Genomic DNA, 13,627 nt, shown 5'->3' with positions numbered 1-13,627 from the left:
CACTGCACTGACATTTTTACTGGGGCAGATGGAGCTTTTTTTTTTCTTCCCCTTTTTCTTTTCCTGAGGTACGTATTGTGTGTGTGTGTGTACACCTGCATTCGCACATATATGCTCAAGCTACAAAAAAACCAACAGATGCACCAAATATTTCTGCTGACATTTTCCCTGGCTGTGTTGTTTTTCCTCTTTTGTGTCTTTTGTCAGTTAAAGTGAATGGTGGGTGGGTGGGTGGGGTGGGGGGGTCTCTGTGTGATTTGCTGATGTTAATGTTGGGAGGGATCCACCCCACAGGAAGGCCCTCTGCAGAATTAGACCAGAAACCGAGTGGCTTGAGCTGGGCGCAGCTGAGAATAGCTGGGCGGTTTGTTTGGCACTGTAACCAAGTTCCAGTTACTTTTTATTAATATTTTTCTCCTTTCTCTTTACCGACCAAAGGAGAAAGGAGCAAAATAGGACCTACTAATTCATGAATAGAAGTAGGAGTTCATGTCTGAAACAAGATTTATATAATAAATGGTAAAAAAAAAAACTGCAAAAGCAAAATATAGTAGCAGACACTTCCATGGTTCTCATTTTTTGGCCCTTTTTTTTTTTTTTTAAAGCAAAACTAAATAAGTGCATGGAACACATAAGGCTTAAGTAATGATGGGTATTCATTACCCAATCAGCTGATCCATGTGAACAGTATGCACAGTGAAATGCAGAAATGGTTGCTCGATTTAGCTTTTTATTCTTGTGATTCTTTGTGATTCCATGTAGCGTAAATCAGTGCGCGTTTGGAAAAGTTTCCTGAAAGCTGCAGTTATGTGTTCCACAGCGGCTAGACTGTAATATATATATATATATATATCTATACACACACACATTGATTTAACTTAGTGTCAACCTTTGCAAAATATTGAGAATTCATTTAAAGTAAATAACAGCCTGTGAACACTGCTTATCATTCAGCCCCCCCTCCCCTCTCAACACAGCCCAAGTTTATGTCTTTATGCTCCGTGTCCACTTTAGGGAATGCATGGTCCTGGCATTAAGAGGGGGATTGTGTGCCAGTTACTCTCATAAATCCAAATAACAGGGCAGGTAGGATTTTCAGCGTAGCTTTTTGTCTTTTCATTTGCATACATTGAGCTGTAATCTCTGCATATATACTGTGCCTAAAATATAGTGCTGGCTTACTTGTTATGGCTGTGGTCTGCCTCCTCAGTGGATTCACATTCTGTGGGGGCAAAATGAATGTATGTGCTTTTTTCTCCCCAGTTCTCCGCTGTAGGTTTTGTTTGCGTGGCCACACATGATGTACATGTTTAGACCCTTAGACCACACTTACTGATAATTTATTCCCGGCTTTTTGCCTCCCCGGGCCGAGGTGTTGATTCCTCCCTTCCCCGGAGGATTCTCCCTCGTTACATGTGGACGTTCACACACTCAACGCGGCACCGTCTCCCCACAGCCTTCTCCCTTCGGGCAGGGGTTATGCGGTGTCATGCAGGTTAGGTCTCTCTCTGGGGGGTTCGCCTGGAGGCAAACCTGAGAGAAAAGAAGGAGTGGAGTGAGTGGAAAAAAAAAAAAAGACCGCAAAAGAAAGATACTTGGAGTAGATTCGTATTGTGAATAGAGTCAAGGGAATGAAAAGGGGATCTCAGGAATGAGAGTGAGTTCAGGCAGGGTTCTGAGGGGGGTGTTGTATGAGGAGGGGGAGGAGTGGGGGAGGAGGGGAGGGGTAGGGGTGGAGTCGGGGGCTCTGCTATTTGTAGATCCTTGTGATGGATGACTGGTGTGTGTATGTAAGAGAGAGAGAGACTGGCTTTTTTTTTTCTTTCTGCTCTTTCCTTATTCCCTCTCTCTCCAGGCGAGCAGAGCAGAGCGGGACTGAGTGAGAGGAGGACAGAGAAGCAGACGTGTGCAGACCAGAAGCACACCAACTCCACAAAGACAAGAGAGGAGAAGAGTTTGCAAGGAGAACATATATTTTTTTGGTTTTTTTTTGCTTTTTACATCAGCAAACTGTGGTGGATATCAAACCTTCATCAAAAGAACAAAAGGAATTTGTGTGGCTTCACAGCTGAGAGGAAAATATATATATAGCATTTGTTACATCTGATTTATTTTCTACTCATATTCACCGCAAATTGAAAATTATTCTAAGGGACTGGTGTGAGGTGTAGCAGGACTCTTGGAAGCAGAGAAGCAGAGAGAGAGAGAGAGAGGAAGGTGGACTGATAGAAGTAAGGGTTTGTTAGACAAGCGCAGGCTGCCGTTGTGGTGAATATGCCCATTAGAGGTAGCTGTTTTGAGGCGGGCATGGGCAGGCTGGCCGGGCAGCCACTCTGGATGTGGGTGGTGATGCTGTGTGCCCTGGTCATGGGCAACGCCAGCGCCTGTCCAGCCCTGTGTACCTGCAGCGGCACCACAGTGGACTGCCACGGACTGGGTCTCAAAACCATGCCAAGGAATATCCCCCGCAACACTGAAAGACTGTGAGTACCATCTCTACTCTACTTCCTTGTGTGTGTGTGCGTGTGTCTCTGACAGTGAAACTTCCTGACTCTGTCCTTCTGACTCGTTTTCTGACTGCTTCCCTTCTGTTAGTCCTGCACATGACTTTGCTTAGACTGAAACAGAACAATAGCCCTGCCTGTGAAGCTGTGTGTGTGTGTGTGTGTGTGTGTGTTAGACTGTGTGTCAGTCAGCCAGTCAGTCAGTCACTGGCATTCCAGTCAGGTATAAATAGGCATGAGGGACTGGAAAGAGCAAGAGCAAGAGCAGATGTGTGCCTTTCACATGTGTCCATAATTTACTTACTCTACCTACTTCTTTATACTTGCAGCATCTGGTTTTATATATTGTATTTTATTTTATTATTATCTGAATGCCCAAATCAAAAGGATGGGAGCCTAATTTGTTGTTCCGCTTTAAATATGATATCAGTATGCAGTTTAAAAAGTTAAGTTTGTCTAAAAGTTTAAGATGTGCTTCTTCTTTTACTCATATCACAAGTCTCTCTTTATATCTCTTCACCCACTTTTCACTTTTTTTTTTCCCCCCGCCTCCACTTCTGGCCCGGCGTCTCCCCTCTCTCTTCCCTTCTCATGCCCCCGAACGCTCTCCCTCCACAAATTGTTAAATCATGTAGAAAATTAAGCAAATCTGCTACTTAAGTGACTCCTGCACGAGCGGCTACGTAGCTGTCTCTCAGAGCGGTGGGAGGACGGGAGGCGGAGGCGGAGAGGTGAGGCAGACGCAGCCCGGCGGAGTGGAGTTTTCTCTGTCTTTTCTGACATTCCTCTGAAATATTCATCAGTAAATCAGAAGTGAGGAGTGCAAGGGGAAATAGATTGTTCTATTTCAGCTTTTAGAATATCAGCCCTGAATAAAACATGCGGTGGGAACGGAGGGGAGAAAGCCTGTGTCAGAGGCAGCGTTGGCATAGTGGGAGCTAGAGCTGCATATTTTATGCTTTTCATATTTAATTTCTAAGAACACCTTTTTTTTTTCTTTTTTTTTGCCGGTCGGTCTGCATGTCTTTAGTTTGCATACATGCACGTGCGGGTTTAGCAGTGAACCAGAGAGGAAACATGGTCATTTTGTGGTTTCCTTTTACATGAATGACCATTCACACTGGAAATATCCCCTGCCTCTCCACTCAAGAGCATTTTTATGTTAAAAGTTGTTTGTGCATTCATAGGTCATGTACAGCTGAGGGTCTGCATTGTCGTAGCATCTCCGGTTCTTCTTAAGCGTGTCTAGCGCACTCAGGAACGCCGCATTTTAAACACCACGTGAATAAAGGTCATGTGTAATTTATTCCTGGGTTGTTGCCTTTCCCTTTTTTATTTCTCCTTTAGGTGTGCGTGCATGTATTAGCCGTGTGTGTAGGTCACGTAGAAGATAACCAGTCTCTGGTGAGAGGTTGCGTTTAACAATAGAGGCTCTCCTCCTCTGTGGGCTGTTATGTAGGGTGATTCATCAAGGTGATTGCGCAGATCAACATAGCCCGCCTGGCCTCACATGATGGTCCCATGTGGATAGCTAGATTTATGTGTATGTTTCTGGAAAATGTGTGTTTACGTGAATGAAACCGTGCAACCGCCACCGGGGTCAAAGATGAGTAATGAGTCGAGTTTTTGTAATTGTTCTAGAAGTTGGTGGCCCTTGACTTTTCTATAACAGATACATTTTGTTGCAGAAATGTTTAAAAGAAATAATCACAAAGATTTAGAGCGTGCTGCGTTGTAAAATGATCTTGTCGAAGTTTAATGGATGGGAGAGATGTAGTGTAAGTGTTGGGGGGGGGGGGGGGGGGACTGCAAAAAGCTAGAACCACACAAAAGACTGCACTTCACTTTGTTAGGCTGGTTTGCTGAATGTTTCTGCATCACTCTTTTTACGTGTGCTCATGTGATGCTTTTTTTGTGTGTGTGTGTTTGAGAAAGGAGGGGGTTGGTTTTTGGAGAAAGTGTGTGTGTGTTTGTGTGTGCGTATGGAGGCTGTTGAGACAGACAGCAGAATCCCATTTGCACTTGTCAGTGTGGGTTTGGATCAGGTCTGACCCCTGCGCTCCTCAGACCGGAGCCTGTAATGAGACTGTGAGCTCCACGTGTTAAAATCACACCCTGTCGTGTACGGGCCACTGGCCGATCCCTCCCCCCCCTGCTTCCTCTCTGCATCCATCCTCCCTCGCGATCTGTTTTCTTGCCTCTCTTCTCCCTTCCCTCTCTGGGCATTTTTTTTTTTTGTTCATCTACCGTGGCAAAATATCACACGGTAATCACACTGATATGAGGCTGAACTGAAAGAAAATCGGCATCTGCAACGCTGATTAAAGTGGCAGGCAGTAAAGGTTGTTAGCTGAGCTTTTTGTTGGACAGGTATCAAACTAAACAGCAGCCTTTCTCTCTGCCTGTTTTGTCTTCCTAACAGCCCCCGATTTAGATTAAGTGTGTCTCGCCTGTGAATGAATTGATTTGATGAAGGGGAGGAGCGGCGTGTCTTTGTGAGCATGTGTGCCTTCATCTAATTGCAAAAAGGCCAGTGCACTGGTGACGTAGTTTCTGTGCCAGAAAATACCTTCTACTGAGACTGGGAGTGGAGGGAGGCGGGGGGGGGGAGGGGGGGAGGCATGCTGGAGCTCCTCCAGAGTAGAAGAGGTGGAGGCTGCACACCAAATGTGTGCGTTTGTGTGTCTGCCGTGCGTGCCCGGGTAAATCTGATGTTCACTTTTGCTTATTTATAAACTTGAGAATGTGGCTCCATGTGTGTATGTGCGGAGAATAAGTAATGTTAGATGAAAGCACATGAGGGGTGGGAGTGGTTGGAAATGAGGGGATCAGTCGATTCGATAACCGTGTTTGTGTATTTCGTGCACGGAGGTGTGTGCGTGTGCATGTGCATGTGCCAGGGAAGGCCTGCAGTGTTTCTGGCTCCGGCACATAGCTGATACTACTGACAGCTCACCAGCCACCTGATCCATAATTTACCCTGACAAGACTGAACACAGCCTGCCCACTACCTGCCAACTCTGGCTCTGTGACTAAAGAGGAAATAGCAAGATGGGAAAAGACAAAAAAAATAAAATAAAAAAATAGGGTGATGGGTGGAGCTGGGTGGTTGAGAGCAGGATGAGAAGATCCATCAAGGCAAGCCTGGCAAAGCAACTGAAGTGGTAATGAAGGGATTACTGCACAGAGGAGCACGGAGAGCTGTAACTCAACCACAAGGCTAATGAATGAATAAACAGCATCATGTTATTTATTATAAAGAGTGAAATAGGTCTAAGCCTGAGGCAGACTGACTTTCATTCAGCTCCTTTTTACACTCTAATATATCCATCCTCGTAGCTGGTAATCCCGTGAGGGGTGATAATGCCTGGAATGAAGATCACTCAGAGAATGTTTATGCACAGTGTAGCGATGTGAAATTACAGGCCTGGGACTCAGTCGGTTCAATTTACTGCCTGTGCTGCCAGTTATTTCCTTAGTACTGAATATTTAGTGAGCCTGTCCACTACGTGTTAATGTACAATACATCACAGTACAGTAGGATATAGGTGTTGCAGGTCCTTCTTCCTCCTCTATTACTCTGTACTGTTTTGATTTCTCACTTACCCTAGGCTGGCTTTTTATACTTTACTTACTTGTAGTAAGTGCGTTGCTCGTCTGCGCTGAGTGATGACTGATTGCCGATCATCAAAGCCAGCTGCTGTGAGTCTATACACACCACAGACTCACTGGCCTGCTCTCCTTACGAGTACAGCTACTCTGTGGAAGTGTTTAATTGCACCCAAGAGAGCTAACAAATGACCCCATCAGTAGGATGTGTGTGTCTGTCCAAACCCACTCCATGCACTTTTTTTTTTTTTATTTGTATACTTTTTGTGCTGGACATGCGTGTATACAATATGATGTATGTGCATGAGCACATGTGAGCGTTTCCACGCGTGATCGCTTTGCACGGCCGTCTGAGAGCGTCTGTATCTCAGCAGACCATGAAAATTGAGTTTGGAGAATCCGGCTGGATCACCTTTCATGTCTCAGAAGACCGTCTTGGCTTTTTAACCCCCCCCCCCGCCAAGCCGGCAGGGAGCTGGGGGGCGAAGGTGGCTGACGTCGGACGATGCTTGTCTCTCTACTGACACTGCAGATGTGGCTTCATAATCCACATTTCACGCCAGTCAAGACGCTTATGTTCGGGATCAGACTGACGCTGGGCAAATTGCGGGCGGCATTGCAGCTTGAGATGTGCAGATGTTTGCACGCTTGTCGCATCGGTGCTGTTTCTGGACACACGTTTATATATTCATTGAGTTAGTCAAGAACAATTGATCTGTAAAAAACTATTCCACACATTTTAATAGATTTTAAGATTCAATATTAGACTAAATTAGTTATAGCCGCTTACAGTTAATGTCAGCGAAACTCTCAGTGATTTACTCATCTATTAACTGCATTATGTATAAAATATCCAATACGTCAGAGAACAGAGGTCTGACACTTGCAGATAACTGAAAATTATTATCAAAGTGTTTCATATATATACCTTTGATCAAGTCACATTATTTTTTTGCAGTGGGGGGTTATCTTCTAGCGGATTAACTAATCTCTTCGGGACTGCTGATATCAGTGCGCTTGGTGGGGGTGAGACTCGTACACGGGCATCTGCGAGGCAAACGTCTTCTCAGTCCTCTGTTTGGAGCGACTCAAACATAATAGACGTTGCACGGCAGATGTTTTACACTCCACAGTCAAAGTGCTCATTCATATAGCCGAAATGCCTTCATATGGGACGCAAAGCCACAACAGAACCTCAGAGCCTGTTGCTGAACAAACTACAGTTACAGTATAAGCCATGAAAGACCCTTCAGTCTCGGCTTCTACTACAGCCCCGTGTGTGTTCTTTTTCCAGCCTGTGGCAGTAACACACATTGGAACAGATGTTTAATTGATTCACTTCAGCCTGTGTGTGTGTGCGCGAGAGAGAGACACAAGTCAATGTTTGATCACAAAGTGTTTGTGTACCCTTGTCTTCTCTCTGACTCTTTCTGTGATTCTTTCTTTCTTGCTATCTGTTAGGTTTTTGCTTACAGCAGCATCTGCTACACGAGGGGGAAAAAAAACCTCTTTGTCTCGTTGTCAAGGTTGTTGTTGCAGTGCGAAGGCCAGCTCGAAGGAGCAAAACACAGACGCTTGGGTTCGGTTGTTTAAAGTGTGTGAGAGAGGCTCTTCGGGAGGATGCATGCGCTGACCCTGCGCTGGCCGAGCCTCTGTGAAGGATCCGTGTGTGTGTGTGTGTGAGATCTGCTTGATGTTTAACTTTCCTATCAGTAATCTTGCTCCTGAGGCCTGACCGAGCAGAATGAAAACTGTAAATAGCCCTTGAGGAGCCCAGGAGCCGGGAAAACGCTCTCAGGCGGTCTTTACGCGTTGCGCACACTCAAACTGACACACGCGCACGCACACGCTAAAAATGTGCAGTTGAGGGCCTAAACTGCTTGTCTGAAAGCCGCATTTCAATGGAGAGGGAATGTTTTGTTCAAGCTGAGCAGAAATCCGACCTCTTAGTGTGGATAGAAGTGTTCCAGTTGGGTTTAAGAGTGTGTTATTTTGGTCGTAGTGGTCTGCTTTCTTTCTGTCTCTCTTTCGTCCTTACTCACTTACTTCTTACATTTCCAATTGCTACCGACTGATTCCATAGCCCGTTTGACCAACTAGTATGTAGGTCACTTTCTCCTGCTGAGGGACTCGTCTCTCCGTTGACATTTCCCAGACAGCCCGTCAGCTCTTCACAGCTCCCCGGCTACTCGCAACACTCCACCACGCTGCTTCACACCGTCGCTTTTAGACAGCTAACAACACTGTCAGGGTGGCTCTCTCTTCTTCCTGTCTCTCCGTGACTCTATCTTTTCCCCCACTTTTCTCTCCACCTGCGTGTTTCACGGCTGTCACGTCCATATGCTGCCAAGTCTGCGGGAGGAGGAACGCTTTGCTACTTCACAGCTTCTCAACCTGTGCAGTTCATTCATTAGGGAGAGCGCTTGCTCGTCTGGTCAAATAGCATACCAGTGTGTGACTGTGGTTAATGAGCATCAGCGCTCTGGGCTGTCGAGCCTCAGGTTTCTGGTCATCGCGTCGTTTCCACAGAGAGGAGTTTGGACAGCGCAGTTGCAACTGATCCTCAATCAGCTGGCTTCTGTCTTCCCCGCCAGGCTAAAGCTGTTCAGGACAAATGGTCCTGCGGCGCTTACGGCAGTGATGCAGGATGACGGCACCGCGAAAAACAAGCACCTTGATGAAGTAGTTTGTATCGATTTCCTGAGGTATTAGGTGGACAAAATGTGTTTACTTCAGTGCAAATCTTGACTTTTGACCTTGTTTAGGGTTCAGTCTGAATGAACTTTGACCTGCAAGACAAGCAAAGTTCACCAAATTCCAGTGCGATCTCTAGTCAATTTGTTTGTACACGTCTAACTCCACCATGAAAGAAAATCATCAGCCATATTTACAGCACAGTGAGGTTTTCCTTTTTAAATTATGGCAGATTGCAAAATAAGTGAGATACTTTTGTTGCCGTACTACTAATGTTCTTCTGTGACTGCAAGCATAAGAGTATTTGTTGGACACCACTGAGTAACCATTAACACTTGCTCACACTTGTACGTGGCAGAAAAGGAACGTGGCCACTGTTAGTGATACACTAAACCTAGTGCAAAGTGTTGCAGCAGTTAATTTAGTCAATTAAAACAGACTTGATTACAAAACCATTGAGATCCACAAAGTCGAAACAGATTTGTTTATCATCTTATGCCTCATCATTCCGCAAGAATACACCGTCCCTCTGCATCTATATATTTGCAGCTCTGTAGCGTTTCTGCATAGTTTATCTTGTGATCGTTGTGTTCTTTTACTTTGGCCAGCTCCCAACCAGAGCACAATTACCTTTTGCACAGGCCAGTAGGTGTGCATGGATACACTTTTTCATGCTGAATGGTCTTTGCATGTGTGCGTAAGAGACACCACATGTAACTATGTGTATCTCCATGAGCGTGATCTGTACGCAGGTCTTAGTGAGCCACTGTGCTCGCTTTTCCTCCCTCCAGTCTTGGCCTTTCATTTCACGTAATGTCGCTCAATTCAAAACAGGTCCACACCAGCCTCAGCAGCGGGACCCCGGCAGCTGGCAGAAATAAACGTAATGAGTTTTTCAGCATTGTAGCGCTGCTCCGAGCCCCTTTGAATTATAGAGACGTGAAGCGGTGGAGCGGTGGAGCAGCGGAGCATGGCTGCGGCGCGTCCACTCGAGGGAAGGTGCACCAGGAAATACTCTCAGGCATCTATCAGCTCGGGACAGAAGATGGAGAGGGATTAGATAGTGATGTCATAAATCCACTTTCTCCCCAGGAAGTGTGTCAGCAGAGGGAATTCTTAGAGTTTCCAGAGGATGGAATGGATTTGACATGACGCAGTTGGAGGTGGAAATCCTCTGCTGCAGGAACTCGGAATGATACCTAATAATTTTCAGCCTCTAAAGTAATGCTGTGGTACCGTAATGTGAAAACCTGCACGAAGTCAGTATTACAGAACATCTGTCAATGAGAGGAGTTAATGTGTCTGTGCTGTTGTGCCAAAAGCCATTACTTTGCTCTCTTTGACTGGAAAACAAAGAAAACAACAGTGACTCACACTGTACCTACGTAATGACCTAATAAACAGCAGATTCTTTCTTTAGGTGAATGAACACCATATATGACTATGGCATGAAGTGCCCTTATTTAAATGTAGAGTCAACGCCAAGACAAGCACTGCTGAATGTACATCCAGAATTTGTATACCCCTGCTGTGTGTGTGTGTGCATTCACATAAAAACTTACTTCACAGCCTCGACTGATGTGAATCCCAGTCACTTTCCATCAGCCAGAACAACGGTGCATCCTCACAGTCCGCAACATTTTCCCATAGACAGAATCCTCCCTTGGATCAGGGGCGTCCCAACATCTGCGCAGCACTATATATGAATTATATTCTCTCATCATAAAGCTCAGTGTCCACTTTATTAGGATCATTTAACATTTTTTTTTTTTTTTGTGCAAAATGCATTGGGACGGGGAATCTCAAAGAGTTTATGTTTACTGCTCTGCACAGCTTTGAACTGCAGAGAGTCGTGCACAGCACAGTCATCGGTCCTCGAGGATGATGAGCTACGGCAAGAACATTATTACCCCGGGACCTTTTTGTCTCCTGGGCTGTTTCAAGGACTTTGTAGTACTTTGCATGGTGGGAGTTGCAAAATGCCAGTAGAAAAGGTCAGAGTATGTCATCAACGGTATGGATCCATGGATGTGTCCCGATGAGTTGATACATCAGAGGCTGCTGGTGGCATTTGAGCATCGCCTTAAATGCCACAGCTTGGCAGAACAGGTGCATGCTTTAAGATGACACTTAAAGCACCATTTGCCGCCACCCAATTAAAGTCGCCTCATATCAACCTGCGCAGCACATTGAGAGGTGTTGCATAACGGCTTTGATGGGCGAACTGCTGGGTGCATGCAGAAACCGTGGCATGCTTATTATTTCGGGGCAAAGCAAGACCTCAGTGCTGAAGGAGAAAGTTGCGGTTTGAGTTGTTTATGTGTGAGTCATTCTTCCACAGACTCCCCCTGACATCCCTCGCCTCAACCATCCCTCTCCCCTTCCTCGTCTTCTGTCTTTCTCCCCTTTTCATGTCCTCCGGGTGTCATCAGTAATGACCACCCTGAAGATAAGACATTGGGGATCTAGAGCTGTGTGTGGGTGTATGTGTGGATCTGCGTAAGCACCTGTAATGAGCACCACATGCGTGCGTATCGGAGCCCGGGCTAATGAAGCCCAGTCCATTATTTATTTTCCCGTGGCCCTGTCGCTTGGCCTGTCGATGCACCTGTGTACACACACACACACACACACGCGCGCACACACACACACACATGCACCATCTGTCTATAATGACCGTTCTCTTTCGTACTGCATAGCGCTACAGTCCCTCGAGTGGTCATTAGACGAGAAAGCGAGAGAGTGACTGAAAGAGAGAGACCAGCGCTTTCAGTGTAGATTTGGAAGCTGTTTTTTGTTTTTGGTCTTTGGGAAGGAAGGATTGGGGGGGGGGGGGTGTCTGAGTAGGGTGGAAACATAATGCTTAGAAAGTGCATTAGAACAGAGAAACTCTGTGTATTTTGATTTCTCTAACTGCCTCACAGGCTTGTATGGCTTGTGTGCTGTGCTGGCTTTGTTTTCTTTCTGTCAAGAAAATACAACCTGCTACTTGAATGCGAATCTGCAGTTTTCTGCAGCCACAAAGAACAACACAAACACTTCTTATCAACTGAATTAACCAAAAAAACTGTGATTGTGCCACAGTCTTTTTCAGTATTCTAGTCTTAGGCTTACATAAAACTTTAAAAAGAATTGCTGTCAACCACTAGAAAACAAAACATTTTCAAATCTCTCTTTCAATTAATTTGCCTCTACCTTTTTTTTTTCTTCTGCAGCGATGGCCAGGTCTCAGCAGGGAGGCTGCTCCCATTATATACACAGCACTTAGCTTTCTGGCCTTGTGGCCCTACCCAAATCCCCACTGCTGGCTTCTGCTAATCCCCACCAATTGTAGAAGGACATGGCAGACAGAGCGAGGGGAGGAGGGGGGTGGGGGGCGGTGGGAGAGGGCTGGAATAGAAAGACAAACAGGCAGCTCAAATGTGGCTTCCATTTTAATGGGACTCTTTAATATCTCCCAGCGGACGCAGAACTGAGCGTGAACTTCCCCTTAGCACAAACCGTTCTGTTTCTACCCAGCAATATATGTTACATTCAACATCTCATCAATTTGCACTTCATAGAAACGCCAGCCTTTCAGCATACATTACAGTCTGAATAGTGTGTGTGTGTGTGTGTGTGTGTGTGTCGCAAAGCTGCACCTGAGATTTTAACGTGGGTATCAATATGCAAAAAGGCCCCCACAGCACTGTCTGCGCTGTGAGTCACCAGGCTGAACAGGTCCAGTGGGAGAACAAATATTAATTATTAATTCATGTTTGCGTGTTTCTTTTCGCAGGGAGCTGAATGGGAATAACCTCACACGCATCACCAAGAGTGACTTCGCTGGACTGAAGTACCTCAGAGTTCTGTAAGTCGTGTTCAGGTGTTTTGAGACAAGGTGGTTGAACATGTATCTGTGTCTGAGTTTATCTATTCATGCATACCTGAGCTCTGTCTAACCTCGCAGCTCGCAGTTCTACACACTTCCTGCTCAAATTAGCATAAACCCAGTGAAACGGCGATGCCTTCGTCGAGAGTCCTACTCCAAAGTACATTAAGCCACTGAGAGACTGCAGCTGCTGATGTAATGGACTTCTCTTTCAGCGTGTTCTGCCGGTTGCCGTTGCACTTATTGTCCCTCAGACGTGCACGCGCTCACTTGCCCTCTGTTCCCACACATCAGCATGTAATGTGCACACAACAAAACGCCAGTCCTAAATAGGCTCTCAGCACAGTTAACACACTCAGGTGAAGTCATTGACTCCCCGCTCTGGTGAAAATTAAACCGCACTCGTGACTTAAGGCAATAAAACAGTTGTAAAAGTGTCTATATGTGTACATGTGTGCAGACACAATTGCGAGCGGAGCCATAGGTGTTAGAAGCACTGCTGAAGGGGAAGCCGCGTATACCCGAACATGTTTTAAATGTAACACGAGCCGAGCATAATTCCGACTACCCCAGCAAAGCCCGACTATTTTCAAGCCTCGTCTTTGCCCGCCCATCCCCCTGTTCTCCCCTTCTTCTTCTCCCACCCTCGGCTCGCTCGCTTCCCATCCACCGCTCCTCGTCGTCGTGCGCGGGCCTCCGCTTCTGCACCACCTTCCACGTGGAGGTTAAATGCCTTCATGTCGCCGGCTTGTCACTGGCAAGTAAGGAGGAAACGGCTCCTTGCTCGGGAACTAAATGCAAAACTTCCCCCTCGCTGTAAAGTCTCTGGCTGCGCTTACAGTACATGTAACACACACTGCTCACTTATTGAAATGGCCAACCGTATACATAATGCATGACTGACATGGTGTCGGTGCACAAAATGCCTGTGTGTGCGTACAACCAGAAA

General features: G+C 46.0%; 1 protein-coding gene across 1 annotated transcript in view; it reads left to right on the top strand.

Annotated features, from left to right (window-relative positions):
• The first annotated feature begins 1,786 nt into the window (after window positions 1-1,786).
• The window catches only part of slit1a (slit homolog 1a), an 80,376-nt gene continuing 68,535 nt past the window's right edge, over window positions 1,787-13,627 (top strand). The window contains exons 1-2 of the mRNA XM_084562325.1: window positions 1,787-2,483; window positions 12,586-12,657. Of these exons, the coding sequence (XP_084418451.1) occupies window positions 2,275-2,483; window positions 12,586-12,657 (281 nt within the window). The 5' untranslated portion in view covers window positions 1,787-2,274. The remainder of the gene's footprint in view (window positions 2,484-12,585; window positions 12,658-13,627) is intronic.

This window comes from Chelon labrosus (assembly GCF_963514085.1).
Source record: "Chelon labrosus genome assembly, chromosome: 15".
Taxonomy (NCBI): Eukaryota; Metazoa; Chordata; class Actinopteri; order Mugiliformes; family Mugilidae; genus Chelon; species Chelon labrosus.
The sequence above is the reverse complement of the archived record's forward strand: the minus strand, read 5'-3'. Positions and strand labels throughout refer to the sequence as shown.